Source organism: Theobroma cacao, chromosome 5, assembly GCF_053813885.1.
Source record: "Theobroma cacao isolate CCN51 chromosome 5, ASM5381388v1, whole genome shotgun sequence".
NCBI lineage: Eukaryota > Viridiplantae > Streptophyta > Magnoliopsida > Malvales > Malvaceae > Theobroma > Theobroma cacao.
The window spans coordinates 2,707,629-2,722,979 of NC_142643.1; the positions used below are offsets into that span (position 1 = coordinate 2,707,629).

Sequence of the window (15,351 nt, forward strand, 5' to 3'; positions counted from 1 at the left end):
AAATGGGATCATTCATTCGTTTCACATTTGGATAAGAAACTTGGGGATGGAAAATTTTCTAATTCTGCAAAAGAATAATTGGAAAAACTGTTTGGTTGTATCCAAAGTGGAAAAGATTGGTTATGATGGCACTGAATCCTGATTTGAGACCAAGGTTTGGACATATGTATCACACACAACAAACTGTCTAAACAAAAAGATAAAGAAAAAATGGAGAGGGAAAGCCTGGATCCCTCCCTCCTTTGCCATTTATTCCAGTTTGTCACATCTCAGGCTTTTAAGGGCTTCAGATGGAGCTAGGGAAGGCTTCAGTTAAAGTTTAGGCTGTCATTTGTTGAGTTTTCAGCTCAGGTTTATAGCTACGAAGTATAGTAAATTAGTAATAAAACTTCATCAGTACAAGGCAAAGCCCCGGACCTTTACGAACGTCTCTTCAGATACTGCCATGGATGGAAGGAAAAATCCAAGACATTGATCTACGTGAACCATGATTATTTACTTCTAAATAGTGATTAGTGATAGAATATACCCGAAATTTGGTATGAAACCTAACAAAATCTTCATCGTCCCTTAGTTTGTGCCTACCATGATTGTATATACCAACTTCAAGCCAAATGTCAGGCTATCAGGGAAAATTATTGCCCCAAATTCCTGACTCAAGGCCAGGTTTTGAACACCCTCACATGCAGAGTTGAGAATCAAGTTATGATCCAACGTTGCAGTATCCTGCCCTAAGATTTTGTTTGGTACCTAAGGTCAACCACTACATTGCAAAAGATCAAACTGGAGTCAGTCCAGCAGTTGTTTTCCTGTTTATGTAGAGCAAAAATCTTATGTTTGGATACAGTTTTTCTGCTCAAATGAATCCCAAAAAGCATGCTTAAGGTCAACCACTAGATTGAAAAAGGGCTGTGTATAGCAGAACAGTATGGCTTTGGTTTGGATACATATTTCATGCTCAAATAAACGCCAAAAAGCATTGGGGAAAGCAACAGTATCCACTGCCGTTGGTTCACAGAAAGAAAGCTTTTTCTAGTTTGCAGCTAAAGTACAAGGTTATGATACAGAGATCAAAGCAAAGCCCAAAAAGATGAGTGTTACAAATCAATCAATTCAATGGACTGCCATGGCTATAATAACTTTCTTTTTGTCCAAGATGCAATGATCCTTTATACCAATATGATAATAAGTTTGTAAGAAGACATACAAGGTCAGATGTAGATTTGCCAAGGCAGGTTGAGATGAAGGGTTCAAGTTGCCGTCCTGCTGTCTCAAAGGACTGGGGTTGGGATCCAACAACTTTAAAGCGTGCAGGTAAGGGCATCTTAGTATCATGCATTTGCCTTGGAAATCATACCCACTCCTATCCAGAGATGGCATAGCTGTTTGACGATGGAGCCAACCAGATTACACCAGACACTCGTTCAAGGAAATCATATAGGCATGTAATCTTGAAGAGACAACAAACAGGGACCACTGACAAGCATCCACTCGTTTCCCTTTGAACTGCCAATTCGAAATCTAAAATTATCTCAAACTCTCAACCAGCTTTTCACAATGTGTTGAAACTAATAGCATATTCCACTATTCAATAAACCTACTAAATTAAGAGAGATTGTATACATATATTCTAAACAAATTACTGATTATTTTTTATGCATTATAATTTTATTTTACTTGAAGAGTATGGGAGTTTAAAGCACTTGGTTTTTGGTGCTTGTTTTGTTGACTAAGAGCATGCAGGGATCATGCTTCATCTCCTCCTTATCCTTGCCTGATTGTCAGCTTCCCTTCAAGTAAATGCCATTTGTGCTTGCAATGTTAATTATTTTTATATATAAAAAAAACAGTCTGTACAATTATAATTGTTGCCTCAGTCTCTCTCTCTCTCTCTCTCTCTATAAAATTGTGAAAAGCATCAATGTCTTTAGCAGTTGACCAATATTTTGCCAGTATTTATCATAGATATAAAAAGCTTAGCTCTCCCTTCCCAATTCAAGCATATCCATCCATTCAATGCTTTGAACATATTAGGCCCACTAACAATTTCCTTGAAAACGATTTTCTCTTCATTAGACATTACGAATAAATTGAATTACACCCATTTTTCTTTTTTCCTTTTTATAAAGGAAGATTTATAAAAAATCTAAAGAAAAGAAGGTCTTGTCTTAATCTGTTGCCTGCATTGACTCTTTTGTCCATAAGAGAGGGACCACATTATTCTGAGTCTATTTCAATCAAACTCTTAGAAATCTCACGTCAATGAAAAATTAGATAAATTCTTATATCATTTGTCACAGGTTTATATTTTTAACTTAACAAATTTTCTTAAGTTCCCTGTCCTCCCATATAATCTTCAAGGTGATCTTGAAGACATTCCCTTAGGGCGATGCTATTCTTAATATTCTTTTAATGTCTTTTTACACTTTTCCTTTTTCATCAAAGTCTTAAATTTTAGATCTGTTTCTTCTTAAAAGTTAGTATACCATTCAAGAAGAAAAATTGGTCAAAATACTTGGAAGTTCTTTGTACTTATGTGCTTTGTTTAATTTAATCTCTTTACTCCAATTTAAAGCAATTTAGTTCCTCGATTTTAAGAATTGCTCCAATGTAACCCTTCCTCTTTTAATGATATCTAATTTAGCTGTTAAATAGGATGATGTCAATGTTAACGTGATATTGATGTGACATATTTTTGCTGACAAGGCAATGTGGGATAGCAACATGTTGATGTGGCACTACCATGTCACCCTCACATGCTAATGAGGCAATGCCACATCATCCTTTTAAGTTCGGATTGTTGATGTGGATTGCCATGTAAGCATTAAGGCTCAAGTTGCTGATGTGGCATGGCCACATCAACATTAATAATCCAATTGCTGACATGGCATATTCTTTTCATGTATTCTTACACCTTTCCTTTTTCATCAAAGTCTTAAATTTTAGTTCTTTTTCTTCCTAAAAGTTAGTATAGTATTCAAGAAGAAAAATTGGTCAAAATACTTGAAAGATCTCTGTACCTATGTATTTTGTACAATTTAGTCTCTTTACTCCAATTTGAATCAATGTAATCCCTCAATTTTAAAAATTACTCCAATTTAACCCCTCCCCTCTTAATAGTATCCAATTTAGCTATTAAATAGGATGATGTCAACGCTAACGTGGTGTTGATGTGACACATTTTTACTTATGTGGCAATATGGGGTAGCGACATGTTGATGTGACACTACCACGTCACCCTCACATGCTAACGTGGTAGTGTCACATCATCCTTTTATGTTCGAGTTGTTGATGTGGATTGCCACATCAGCATTAGAGTTCAAGTTGCTAATGTGGCACTGCCACATCAACATTAAGACTCGAGTTGCTAACGTGGCAGTGCCACGTCAGCATGTCAAAGCCACATAACATGCTAAGAGACTAGCACGTCACTCTTTTCTTCGAACTCATAACCTCTACTAAGAACACAAGCTATTTACCATCATACCTGAGTCTTTTTAATAATTTTTATTTTTATTTTTTTTCTAAAATTACGTCATTTTGAAAGCTTCTTACACTCTCTAAATCTTTAGCTATAAAAACATCTTTTTCTCATTTTTTCCTTCCCTTTTCTCTTTCTACCTCTTCTTTTTTTTTTCTCTCTTTCCTATAATCAAAGTTTTATAGTTAGAGTTTTTGAGAGTGTAAAAAAACTCTAAAATGACGTAATTTTAGAGAAAAAATAAGAAAGAAAAAAAACAAAAATAAAAATATATTAAAAGTAAGAACTTAAGTGCTTGTTTGGCTTGATTTTTTTTTTCAGACTATCTACCTCTTAAAGGCAAAAATCAGGACAAACATAAAATTTTGAAAAACTCTTAAAAAAAAGTAACTTATTTTTAAAGAATAAAATTTTGAAAAAAAAGAGCTTCAAGAAAAACTCCTTTGAGGAGCTTTTTCTTTTTTTCTTTTAAAAATGCAAGAGAATTTTTATTTTTGTTCTAAAAATATCCACATATGTTAAAAATAATTACAATATTACCCTATCAAAAAAGAAATACCCTTTACGATAATTTTAATCAAAATTATAACTTATAAAAAGAAATTTACCAAACAATTTTAGCTTAATTTTAAAAGTTATTATTTTTTTATAAGAGCTTCATAATAACTTTTAAGCAAAAATAAAATCAAGTCGAATAGGCTTTAAATATGATAGTAAAAAGTTTAATCTTCTTGCTAAAGGTCTTGGGTTCACATAAATACAGAAACCATCCGAGTATTTTGATTGAAACAATTTCATTGGAAAAGGTAAAAGTATAATACTCAAAACCATACATCTCTTTTTGTCTACCATTAACAAAGCTCATCAAATATCTGGCTTAAACCAAGCTTAATGTTGAAAAACATGGTGGGGAATTCGCCGACTACTTTTTAATGTTCAAAGAACTTTGTTTTCCCCCCCAAACAGAAATACATCACACCAAGGATTAATGTCACCATGCCCAACCTTCACAATAAATGAAAAAAGCTAACAAAACCCCACTATTTTTTTTTGAAGACTAATACATTGTCTTACGGATTCAAAATTATCATTAATAAAATTGAGAGTACACTCACTTGACAACCTTTTTTTTTTTTAAATAAAATTGACAACTTAATTAATGTAAAAAGTTGTGTGTGCAATGATAAATATCAATTTCCGTTACTAAATAATACATGCTTTATTAGGTTTATCAATTGAAGTTAGAGTATAACAAAGGAAACAAAACAGAGAGAGTAGGTGTGAAGAATGTGAAATCCAGCCAACTAGAGGTCGGAGGCATGGCATGTCCCTCATTAGGACATTTCAATAATACACACATGGAGCTGTCCCATGGCTCAATTACTAAAATAAAATAAAATAAATTTAAACAAAAAGGAATGGCATATGACTATAAGAAACTAAGAACAATAAAAGTAATCCAAATCTATCTTTTTAAAAATAAAAATGGTTTAGGTATGTGGTCTAGTTATGGTTCATAAATGTTCCAACCCAACACACAGCTATATCATCCTTCACAACTTATTGCTGTGTGGATGGTGACGGTTTCAATAGCCCAGAACCAGAAGAGAAAAGAGAAGAAAAATCCTCAACTGCTTTTTGCTCCTTGCTTCTTCCGTGAACCCCCGCATGACATAAATTCTTCCCCACATCATCCCTTTATAAACGAACCCTTTTACATCTTCTGCAGATAAACTTATCTCAGCAGTTCCATGGAGCTAATCATCATCAAGGCTAGACCCATCTCCATTACTTTGGTGCTGCTTCTTCTCCTACTTTCGGTACCTTATTTTTCAACAGGTTTGCAGACGTCGTACTTCGGTTCTTCTTCTTTTAATACGATGTCTGCTTTGGAATCTTTTCTATTAATTTTGGAGTGTTGGTTTTTTGTCAAGGGAGCTGGGATGTTTCGGACAGGGAGGTGTATGAGATAGATTATAGAGGTCCGGAGACACACTCTTCAATCCCTCCGCCCGATCATTCTCATGGCCACAGGCATTGGATTCATCGGGAAACCGATGCTGCAACACTCCACAAATCTTCCAAGGGCTTAAAGGGTGGTAATAGCAAAGGAAGAAATGTAAGTTTCCCACGTTAATCCATGAACATTAAGCAAACTTCACTTAACCAAATTGAGATGATTAAAATAAGAAATTTTTATTTAATTTTTTGTTTTGCAGGTCAGGAAAATTCATGGGTGATGAAGCAAGCCTCTTTGAATGTTGAATTTTTGTTAAAATTGTAGTGTAGTAGCTTATAGCTATTAGCTAGTTTTCTTCTCTTCTAGATATGGAAGATCATATGTGAAAATTGAGAAATGTTATGAATGGCAGTCTTCTCTTGCCATTATTTAGCTTTATTTCTTTATCATCAACCTTTTGTAAATGTGGATGGTGTGATTTTGTATGTGGATATTTCTATAGGTTTGAGTAAATGTAATATATTCCTATCTCTTTTAAGCTTTGATTTCCTCCAAGCTTGGTTTTTTTTTTTTTTTAATAGTCATAAATCAAGGAAAAGGCCCATTTCATTTCATCAGCCATGCCCATATCTTTCTTGTGAGATCTGATTACTTGAAGGGAATGCGAAAGAAACAAATATGTTCTGATTTTAGCAAAAAGTAGACCTCTGCCAAAACATATGTTATCTCGGACTCAAATCATATATTAGTCAAACGAATGTTTTTGACCCATTTCAAATCCTGATTTTTTATTTTATACACAACATAATATTTTAAAATATTTCAAAATTTATTTTATTTTTTATTATATTTAATCAATTTTTTATATTTTTATTTTAAATTAAATAAATTTTTATAATTAATAATTAATTAATTAAAGTATTACTTGTCATCTTTTATATTACGTGACATTGACATGAAAGGTAAAAGTAACACGTAATTGACCATCATGTCATATTAACATCTTACATCATCATTTATTATAATATATATAAATCAAAATAAAAATATAAATCAATTTGTTACAAAGAAAAAAATTATTTATTTTATTACATTAATATAAGTGATTTAGAATTTATCGATGTATTAGAAAAAAGAATTTATGTCAAAGACTCCATAATTGATAGTTACGATGAACTGTTTTGGCCGAATTAATTAAATTAATTACACTTGGCTTAATTTTATTAAATATAAAATTTATCACTTATAAATAAGAAAAGAAAATAATAATATTTGCTGGGGTCTGCTTTCTTTTATTTATTTCAATGAATAATGGTAATATTTCTCTGTTTTTCCCTAAAATATTAATGAACAATTCCCTGGATGGTCTGGCACAATGTGTGTGCCATAAATATAAAGCATGGTCGGCTTTGCAAATTCTATTATTATTGTCATCATCATCAAGCATGAAAGCAACATGCATCTAAATTTTGAGGACATAAGAGAAACCAAATTAAGGGCTAGGGCCACCTCATCTCCTCCAAACTAATGCTATTCTCATCAATTCATCCCATATTTTTTTCATTTATAATTAAAATTTTTTTTATAAGCAAATAAAGTAATATATTCAGAATTGATCTATAACATTTTATAATACTAATTAAAAGTAGTATAAGTTAGTATATTAAGCAAAATGAGTTTTTTCTTTATCAAGTCATGATTTTCACTAGGTAAACTCTCATTCTGAAAAAGCTTTTTTATATGTTTATTTTTAAGTTAGGACTAGTGTAAGAATTCAATATTTTCATTTGATAGAAAACTTTGCAATATTTCTCATATATGAAAGGAGAAAAAAAAATGTAAAAAGGAATGTAAAAAATTTTCGAGTCAACGAAATTAAACTTATTAACTTAGGAAAATTGTCTTAGGCCCTTTTAAGTACGGAAGTTAATTTCTCAAAAGCAGATTCTCGTCCCTCCCTTCCTCATCCTTTGACCCTCCTTTCTCTTTTGATCTCTTATAAGAATACTTATTATTAAAATACTTAGGTATAATGTTCAAATAAATTCTTAAATTATTAAAAAAAATTCAAATAATTTTTTTTTATTTCATTCAGTCAAGTTCTTATATTTTTATTTTAGATCAAATAAATTTTTATAATTAAAAATTGACTAATTTTTATTAATTAAAATTTTACTTGTCATTTTATATCTACATGACAATAACATGAGGTTAATGTAAAAGGTGAAAAATATTACATGATTATATTATCATAAAAAATTAACATATTATATCAGTATTAATTATGATATGTCAACATGTTACATTATTATCAATTATAATCTGTTAACATACCATAACAGTGTCACGAGACATAAAATAACAAATAATATTTTAATTAAATTAATTATTAATTATAGGAATTTATTTGATTTAAAATAAAAATATAAAAATTTGACTTAAGGTAATAAAAATATAAAAAATTATTTAAATATTTTTTAATAATTTAAAAATTATTTCTAGATATTATGTCAAATACCTTTTTAAGAGAACTTATATTTAAAGAAGCAACTAAAGAAAGAACAAGAACCAGCATTTAGTAATTTTAAAAAAGAAAAGAACCTTTTTTAAGTTTTGAGAATTATCGTCACATATTTTTAATGGTGGCCGACAATAAGGTAAGCCTGCAAGAAGGGAAGGGGGACTACTAGGCCCTTGATTGGGCCGAATTTGGGCTTAAGACATGGAAAAGGACAAAACAATAACTGACACTTGGCGACAGCGGGTAATAGTCTTGGTACCGAGGCCTACAGTTTTATTGCATAAAAGTAAAATTCTGACGCGCTTGGCCTTTGTTTTTCACACCCAAAGGGGGCCGAGGCCAAAATATCAAAATCATTTTGACCTCTAAATTTTTAGATCCGAATCTAATTTTGCAAATTTCTCAAGCTTTTTCTTTGATTTTTTTAAATTTTAGATCTTTCGCCCTTCCAAATATCAAATCGAAAGGAAAAATTTTTCTCCATAAAGAATGGCGCATAACAACGGAAGCAACAACAACGATCGGGAGGAGTCGAGCCCTCTTTTGAGCAAACAAGTTGTTGAAGGAGACGAGAAGAAGGAAGCGAATGGTAAAAAGTCGAAGGAGGCGACTGCCGAGGTGGCAGCTTCGCCGGCTGTTAGTACTGCGGCTGGGTATGGATGGACAGCTGATGGGCTGCCGTTAGGCCACGGGAGTGTCGTTGGAGAGCCCATGGGTCGGGCTCAGTGGGACTCCCCCCTCCTCGCTTGTCTTGGCCGCAACGATGAGTTTTGCAGCAGCGACGTTGAAGTTTGTAAGTCTTTTACATATAATTAATTTGAGGTTTTTTTAATTGGATCTGATATTGGGAAAATTTGAGAAATTTGGGATTTTTATGTTGTTGTGAAATGTGGGGTTTTTCCTGCAATTGGAAGCTAATGTAGAATAGATCTGAACTCTTTGATTCTTTGCCACTATTCCATTTATAAACTGTGCAAAGGATTGACAAAGTATACAAACTCAAAGATGTAATTTTGGTTGTTTGATGAAAGTTTGAGCTGGTAGAGAATTTGGAATTTAGAAGGGAAAAAGAAGGAAAGGAAAATCATAAAGACCAATTATGTTTTCATATGTCTTGCAATGATTAAAAATATGGGTTGTGATTCTAACCTTGTTCATTGTTTTAATTTTATGATTAATCAATTTTTGATTGCTTCTATCTCTTTATAATATCTTATGTTATATAAAGTTTGAAAATTTGCTTCTCAAGCTAAAATTTACAAGATCATTTGTTTCCCAAAATAGTACAGGAGAATGTTTTACCAGACATTTTTGTGTATTGAATTTGTCAGTTATGGATTTTTGTATGCTTATTTTGGTCTGGGTTTCTAATGATGATATTTTGGTCAGGTCTACTTGGAAGCATGGCCCCTTGTGTGCTGTATGGAAGCAATGTTGAAAGACTTGGATCTGTTCCTGGGACCTTTGCAAATCACTGCTTGCCTTACTCTGGTCTGTATCTGATTGGAAATTCCTTTTTTGGGTGGAATTGTCTTGCACCATGGTTTTCATACCCTAGCCGTACTGCCATTCGGAGGAAGTTTAATCTGGAGGCAAGTAGATCTTATCTTTCATCTTCCTTACCTTTATTTTTTAACTCTTTTTAACTTCGGTCAATTTTTGTTTGATTTCGAAAGTGATTATTTGTGATTTTGGTTTATACTCTGTTCATTATCTATATATGACATATTGGCTGATTTAGATGTGACATTTTTGCCTTCTTATAGTTCTGTATTTGTTGGTAAATTGTTTTCTTCCTTTGCATGTCGTTTCCCCATCTTGTGGTGATGGTGGTGGTGGGGAAGTTAAATGTTCTGTCGTATCCTCATTTTCACACACATTGTTGTATTGAGTTAGTTGATCCCTTGATCGCGTTCTTCTTGCGGAGGGACAATTAGGAGTTTTATGCGTAGAATCAAAGGAACAATACGACCTATGAAATAGCCTTCCAAGATTTACTCTTGTGGTTTTCCTTGGACGAACAGGGCACCTGTGAGGCACTTAACAGGTTATGTGGATGCTGTGGAAGCTGCGTGGAAGATGAGATGCAACGTGAACAGTGTGAGTCAGCCTGTGACTTTGCAACACATGTATTCTGTCATGCCTGTGCCCTTTGCCAGGAAGGTCGCGAGCTTCGTCGAAGGTTACCTCATCCCGGGTTCAATGCTCAGCCTGTCCTGGTCATGATGCCTCCTGGGGAGCAGACCATGGGCCGTGGGGCCTGAGTGCATGCCGTCCATGTCCTGCCTTACAATGAAAGAAAGAATTCTAGTAGCTTGTCCATATTTTTATCAGTGTCATGTCATGTTGTTGTAAAATAATGTTTAAAAGTTTTCATCTACATTATCTAAGCCACCATCATAGACTGATTACTTCGTCTGGTCATACCAAATAACATATGATTTATATATGGGTTTTACATATGTTTTGTTTATAATGTATTATTATATCTTACTCTCTTTTTTAAAAAGAAGTTGGTGTGATGTTCTACATTTCATTATTACTTTTTAATTCTTTAATTTGATAAGGATACGAAAGAATCCTGAAAATATAAGGAAGATTCCAACTTCATACCAGTGAATCTGCGGACTGCGATCCAAATAGCCAACCCTGGAGATTGAAAATGTTAGTATTTCCATCCTATTCTCTTTCCCAACCAGCAATACCATCCTAATGAAGTAAATTATATTCCTTGTCTGGCTTTCCTTCATTTGATCCATGGAGAGAGCTAGTTTGGAGCGCCCCGCAGCGGCTACCCTGGGCTCGAATTATACATTGGAAACTCCAATAGAATGGCTACAGTACTACCCGGGAGATTCAAATGCTTTCTCTTGTAAATTGATCACATCAAAACCACTGTCGTTAAACACTCCCGCTTTACTTGCCATTGCAATGGTAAATTATTGTTTTCAACATGACACATGCAATGCATCCAATATTTGAACACCTATTCTATATATGCAGCACCACCGGTTGTTTTTTTTTCTTTTTGTATAGTAATCATCTCTAGCAAAACGGAATTAACTGAATAATTAACACGATACAAAATTAAACAAATTTAAGTTTAAAATTAATTTCATGTCTTTCAACAGATTGAACCCGCTTAACCCGTATTAACTCATTTAAAAACATATTTAACTCATAACTCATCGTGTTATCATGTCAATTCCAATAATATGATATATTTAATTCATTTATTGTAAATACAAAATTTAATTTAATTTAACTTATTTAATAATCATATTAATGGCGTGTAAAAAAGGTATTGTGTTTAAAATCTTGATCCGTTTAAGACGACACCATAATTATTAACGCCTTACTTAAACACAACACCATTTCGACAAAGTAAATTGCAGGTCCAGTTGTTTCCAATGCCGTACATGGTTCACATGGTCGTGGAAGCAACCAAAATGAGTACTAAACCATGCAGATTAATAGGATAACAAAAATGACATGAGACAAGTAACTGTATTGGATGAACACAACAGTATTTTACTTCCTAGTCTACCCGAATATGGGGTTAACTTCTAATCAAGATGTTAAAAGTTTTAACCAACGCAACTCTCTGGACACATAACGGGAAGAAAATTGTGGACAAACAATTTTAACATGGAGAACAGAGGAAATCAGGCCTCAAACTCTTACTCTCCTGGTGCAGACACTCCTTGCTTCAGCCTTTCTTTCTTCATCTTCTTCTTGGATACTGGCTTCTTCTTTCTAGGAGGAAGAGACTTCTGAGCGTACAAGTAAAGTGCATAGTTCCCAACAAGGAATACCAGCAACAGCCCCACAACAACCAGCAACACTATCAATCCAGGGTTGAACCCTTTGGCTTCAGTTTCATAACTAATCTTGTTTCCCTATTCCATCAGAGAAAACAAAATCATTACCCTGTAAATACACATCATCTAATGCACAAGAATAGCCAGAAATGCACAAACTCAATTAGATTCTCAGTATTTCCCCTCAACGTATTAAATTCACAAGGCGTGGCCAAAGAGAACAAGTACTACAAGTTTCTTTCGTTAAGAAAGGATATTAATAATTATGCATGTTTATTTTATAAACTTAGTCCTACTACATTCAAAAGTTGCTGACTTCTCAAAGTGGTTATTAGATTCAATTTATGTTATAGGATTCTTACTAAATAACAGATTCTGTAACGTAAACAAACACTAATAAATGTACAGAAGCATTGCTAGGAAAGATGATAAATCATTTTTTATGATAGTTTCAAGTAATCAAACAAGGTTTCTATTGAGACCCCATAAATTAATCTATTGCTTCCACACCAAAAATTTATCAGAGATGCTAATAGTCCCCTCTTCATCATGCAGCTCATGAAACACCTCCCTCATGTTAGCAGGACAGGCTTATTTGATATGCCATTCAAATGGCATCATAAAATCACCAAGAAAAGATTTATTATGGACATGCTATTTTGACAGACAGTGATGCATGAACTAAGCCAAAAAAGATTTTTCAGGTTGTATAACTTGAAAATTCAGCTTGCATTCCCCCCCCCCCCCCCTCTTTTTTTTTTTTTTTCATTTTTGCTTCAGAATTCAAGAGGGTTATGGATGAACAAAGAAAAAAAATTCAATCCAAGTTGATTCCTGGAATCCCATAAAGATAGTGTTCATATTTCCAAGAAGCAGTAACCATTAAATGACTGCTCAGTTTATCTTTAGCAAATAAGAATTAATGGAAACAAAAAAGTCTCAACTGATCTTCACATCTACAACATATAGTCCTTCTCTCCTCGCTTAGACCTAGAGATTATGAGTCAAAATCAATTCAATCGTTCAAAACAAAACCTCACTGAACATCACTATCCTTACGATTATTTTGATAATGTACCAACGCATCATTTATTTAATTATTAACAAGCCAAAGACTTTTATTTTTTTCTTCCTTTTTTTCCATCAAAAGATTCTATCTGCTGAAAGAAAGCATCCGATCCAGCAGAAAAAATTGTATGTATAGCGAAAGATTTTCACCACATGGAAGAAAAAAACACAGAATTATTTGATAATTTGCATGCAATAACATCTTAATGTTTCATTAAAGAATCAATCAACATGCAAAAAGAATATCAGCATGCAAAATTTTCAAAAATTAATATCGAAATTAAAATTCGAAAAGCACCAGATCGATAAGATAGCAAGCAATAAGATACGGAAACAAAACCAGATCTCTAAATTAGAAGGATAAATTCGAATTGACTTAGCACGGATCTCGAAGAAAAGCCACTGAAATTGAGATTCAAAGAGAGATTTGAAAAAAAGAAACAACAAAAAAAAAGTTATGTAGACACCAAGCGATCAAAGGAGGGACGGACCTTATCGCCGATCTCGAACTCCGCTGACATGGCAACGAACTCAACGGTGGAGCTCTCCTCACAGCACGAATTTGTACAGAAGAAGAATCCAGAAATTGGAAAAGATCAAGGAGACCAATCTCAGGAAATGGAGCTGATTGTATTTATAAGGGGACTGTTTTTAGGCGTTGGCCTTTATGCACACACTTTTTTGCTCGTGTGAAAGTTGAATACCCACTTTTGCCAACGAGCCCAACTGAGTTGGGCTCCATGTCTGAGCTGGCCTGTATAGAAAGCCCAGATTACTTTTGTCTCCTAAATTGAGTATCTGTTTGACAATTTTATTTACAAGATAACCGTTTTTAACAGGTTATATCTATTTGATCATTAAATGAAACAAATAAAAATATAATATTTAAAAAATTCTTAAATTATTTAAAAAAATATTATTTTTTTATTACGTCTAATTAAGTCCTTAACATTATTTCACATCAACACACCATTTTGATAATTTATTATGATATGTCCACATATCACATGATATAGAATATTAAGTTATATAAGTTAATTAAACATTAATTATAAGGTTGATTTGATGTAATAAAAGAATACGTATTTATTTGAATTTTATTAAATAATTTAAAGATGATTTTAAATTCATATAAAATAAATGAGCAGTGATCATTTCTTTTCTCTTTTTTTTTTTCTTCTTTATAGACCACTATCATACAAACTGGGCTAACTGTTCCCAATGCCCATACATAATCCAACATTTAAGTAGAGGAACAACAGAAATTGAAGGCAAGTTGGAGAAGAGCAGCCCAAGATGGAAGGAGAAATAAGAAGTTGGAGTGAGCAAGCCCAGAGAGTTTTATCCTATGATATGGATCACACAAGATAAAGATGAAAGCTCTATCATTAAAGCATAGAATTCTGATGTCAAATATTCCAATCTGAAGAGGTTTGAGCACATCAATGACCAAAATAGTGGGGACATTGAAACAGAGAAGATATTGTATATACATATTTGAAAAATCATTAGACACGGACTGGTACCAAGAAAACATTGGTCATTATCAAGATATACTATTAAGAATGCTTAATCCATGTGGTTGTGGGTTAGCGTCGAAATCAAAATCCCGTGGGTGAGGTCTGACTCCTGTTGTAAAGTGGAAACATCCAAAACCACCACCCTTTTCTACCCAATTTGTTGAATAAATAAATCAAAGTCTAAAAGCAACTGCAGCAGTGGATCATGTTCTTTAATGTTGATCCCCTTTACCCAAGCTTTATTTTTTTGTATAATTAAATGATTATGAAGTAGATAGGAATCTTTATTTTCTGCTAAGAAAAATGTTCTACTACCGGGAGATAGTTCTCTACCATGGCATAAAAAAAATGGTCATAATCAATTTGTCATGATCTGACGTGAGAATGGCAATGAAGAGAAGAGGGAAAGTGACAAAACCTGAATAGGGAGAGTCCTCAGTAGCATTAAGAAAAAGAACGTATAAATGAGATTCAATTCATCTACAAATAGAGGGAAGGTGTCGTGGTTCATTTCAAAATCTGCAATTTTCAGGGGTAGAGGCCTATAGGGGCTCGGATCGATGATGAAGCTGACAAGATTCTGAGTTAAAACCTGTTAAAAGGGTCGTGTCGTACCAAATGTCCGCGTCAAGTCATATTTCACTATGCATAAAATTTAGAGCTGGTCAGGCACTCAGAGGTTTGGTGGTGGCTGTTTTTATGTCTGAATAGGAGTGATGCACGTCTGCAAAAATCCATGACACCGAATGAAAACAACGCAAAATACAAAGCATGGAAAAAAAAAAAAGGAATTCCCCGTGGTAAATGACCTTTGTATGCATATGAGGTCGGGACAGGTAAAATTGCAGGCACATGCAGGGTTGTCGTGAAAGGGGGAGTTTTGTTTGCAACTCCATTAGAATGGAAACGAGACATGAACTTGGTAAAGTCCAATCTATCATTGACAGGGATACAGGAAAAAACCAGCCATTTATCTCTGG

At 33.4% G+C, this 15,351-nt stretch overlaps 3 protein-coding genes across 3 annotated transcripts; 2 read left to right on the forward strand and 1 right to left on the reverse strand.

Moving 5' to 3' along the window:
- Positions 1-5,089: 5,089 nt before the first annotated feature.
- LOC18597917 (uncharacterized) lies at positions 5,090-5,996 on the forward strand. The gene is made up of 3 exons (XM_007027218.3): positions 5,090-5,320; positions 5,416-5,600; positions 5,701-5,996. Exons 1-3 carry the CDS (start codon positions 5,233-5,235, stop codon positions 5,719-5,721), a joined length of 294 nt encoding a protein of 97 aa, XP_007027280.3. The 5' UTR covers positions 5,090-5,232; the 3' UTR covers positions 5,722-5,996.
- A 2,290-nt stretch (positions 5,997-8,286) lies between these two features.
- On the forward strand, positions 8,287-10,438 carry LOC18597918 (PLAC8 family protein). The gene is made up of 3 exons (XM_007027220.3): positions 8,287-8,755; positions 9,352-9,554; positions 9,987-10,438. Exons 1-3 carry the CDS (start codon positions 8,452-8,454, stop codon positions 10,224-10,226), a joined length of 747 nt encoding a protein of 248 aa, XP_007027282.1. The 5' UTR covers positions 8,287-8,451; the 3' UTR covers positions 10,227-10,438.
- Positions 10,439-11,412: 974 nt separating this feature from the next.
- LOC18597919 (DNA-binding protein S1FA-like) lies at positions 11,413-13,501 on the reverse strand. Its single transcript, XM_007027221.3, has 2 exons — positions 13,343-13,501; positions 11,413-11,861 (listed from the first exon to the last, which is right to left on the reverse strand). Exons 1-2 carry the CDS (start codon positions 13,370-13,372, stop codon positions 11,643-11,645), a joined length of 249 nt encoding a protein of 82 aa, XP_007027283.1. The 5' UTR covers positions 13,373-13,501; the 3' UTR covers positions 11,413-11,642.
- Between the last annotated feature and the right edge of the window lie 1,850 nt (positions 13,502-15,351).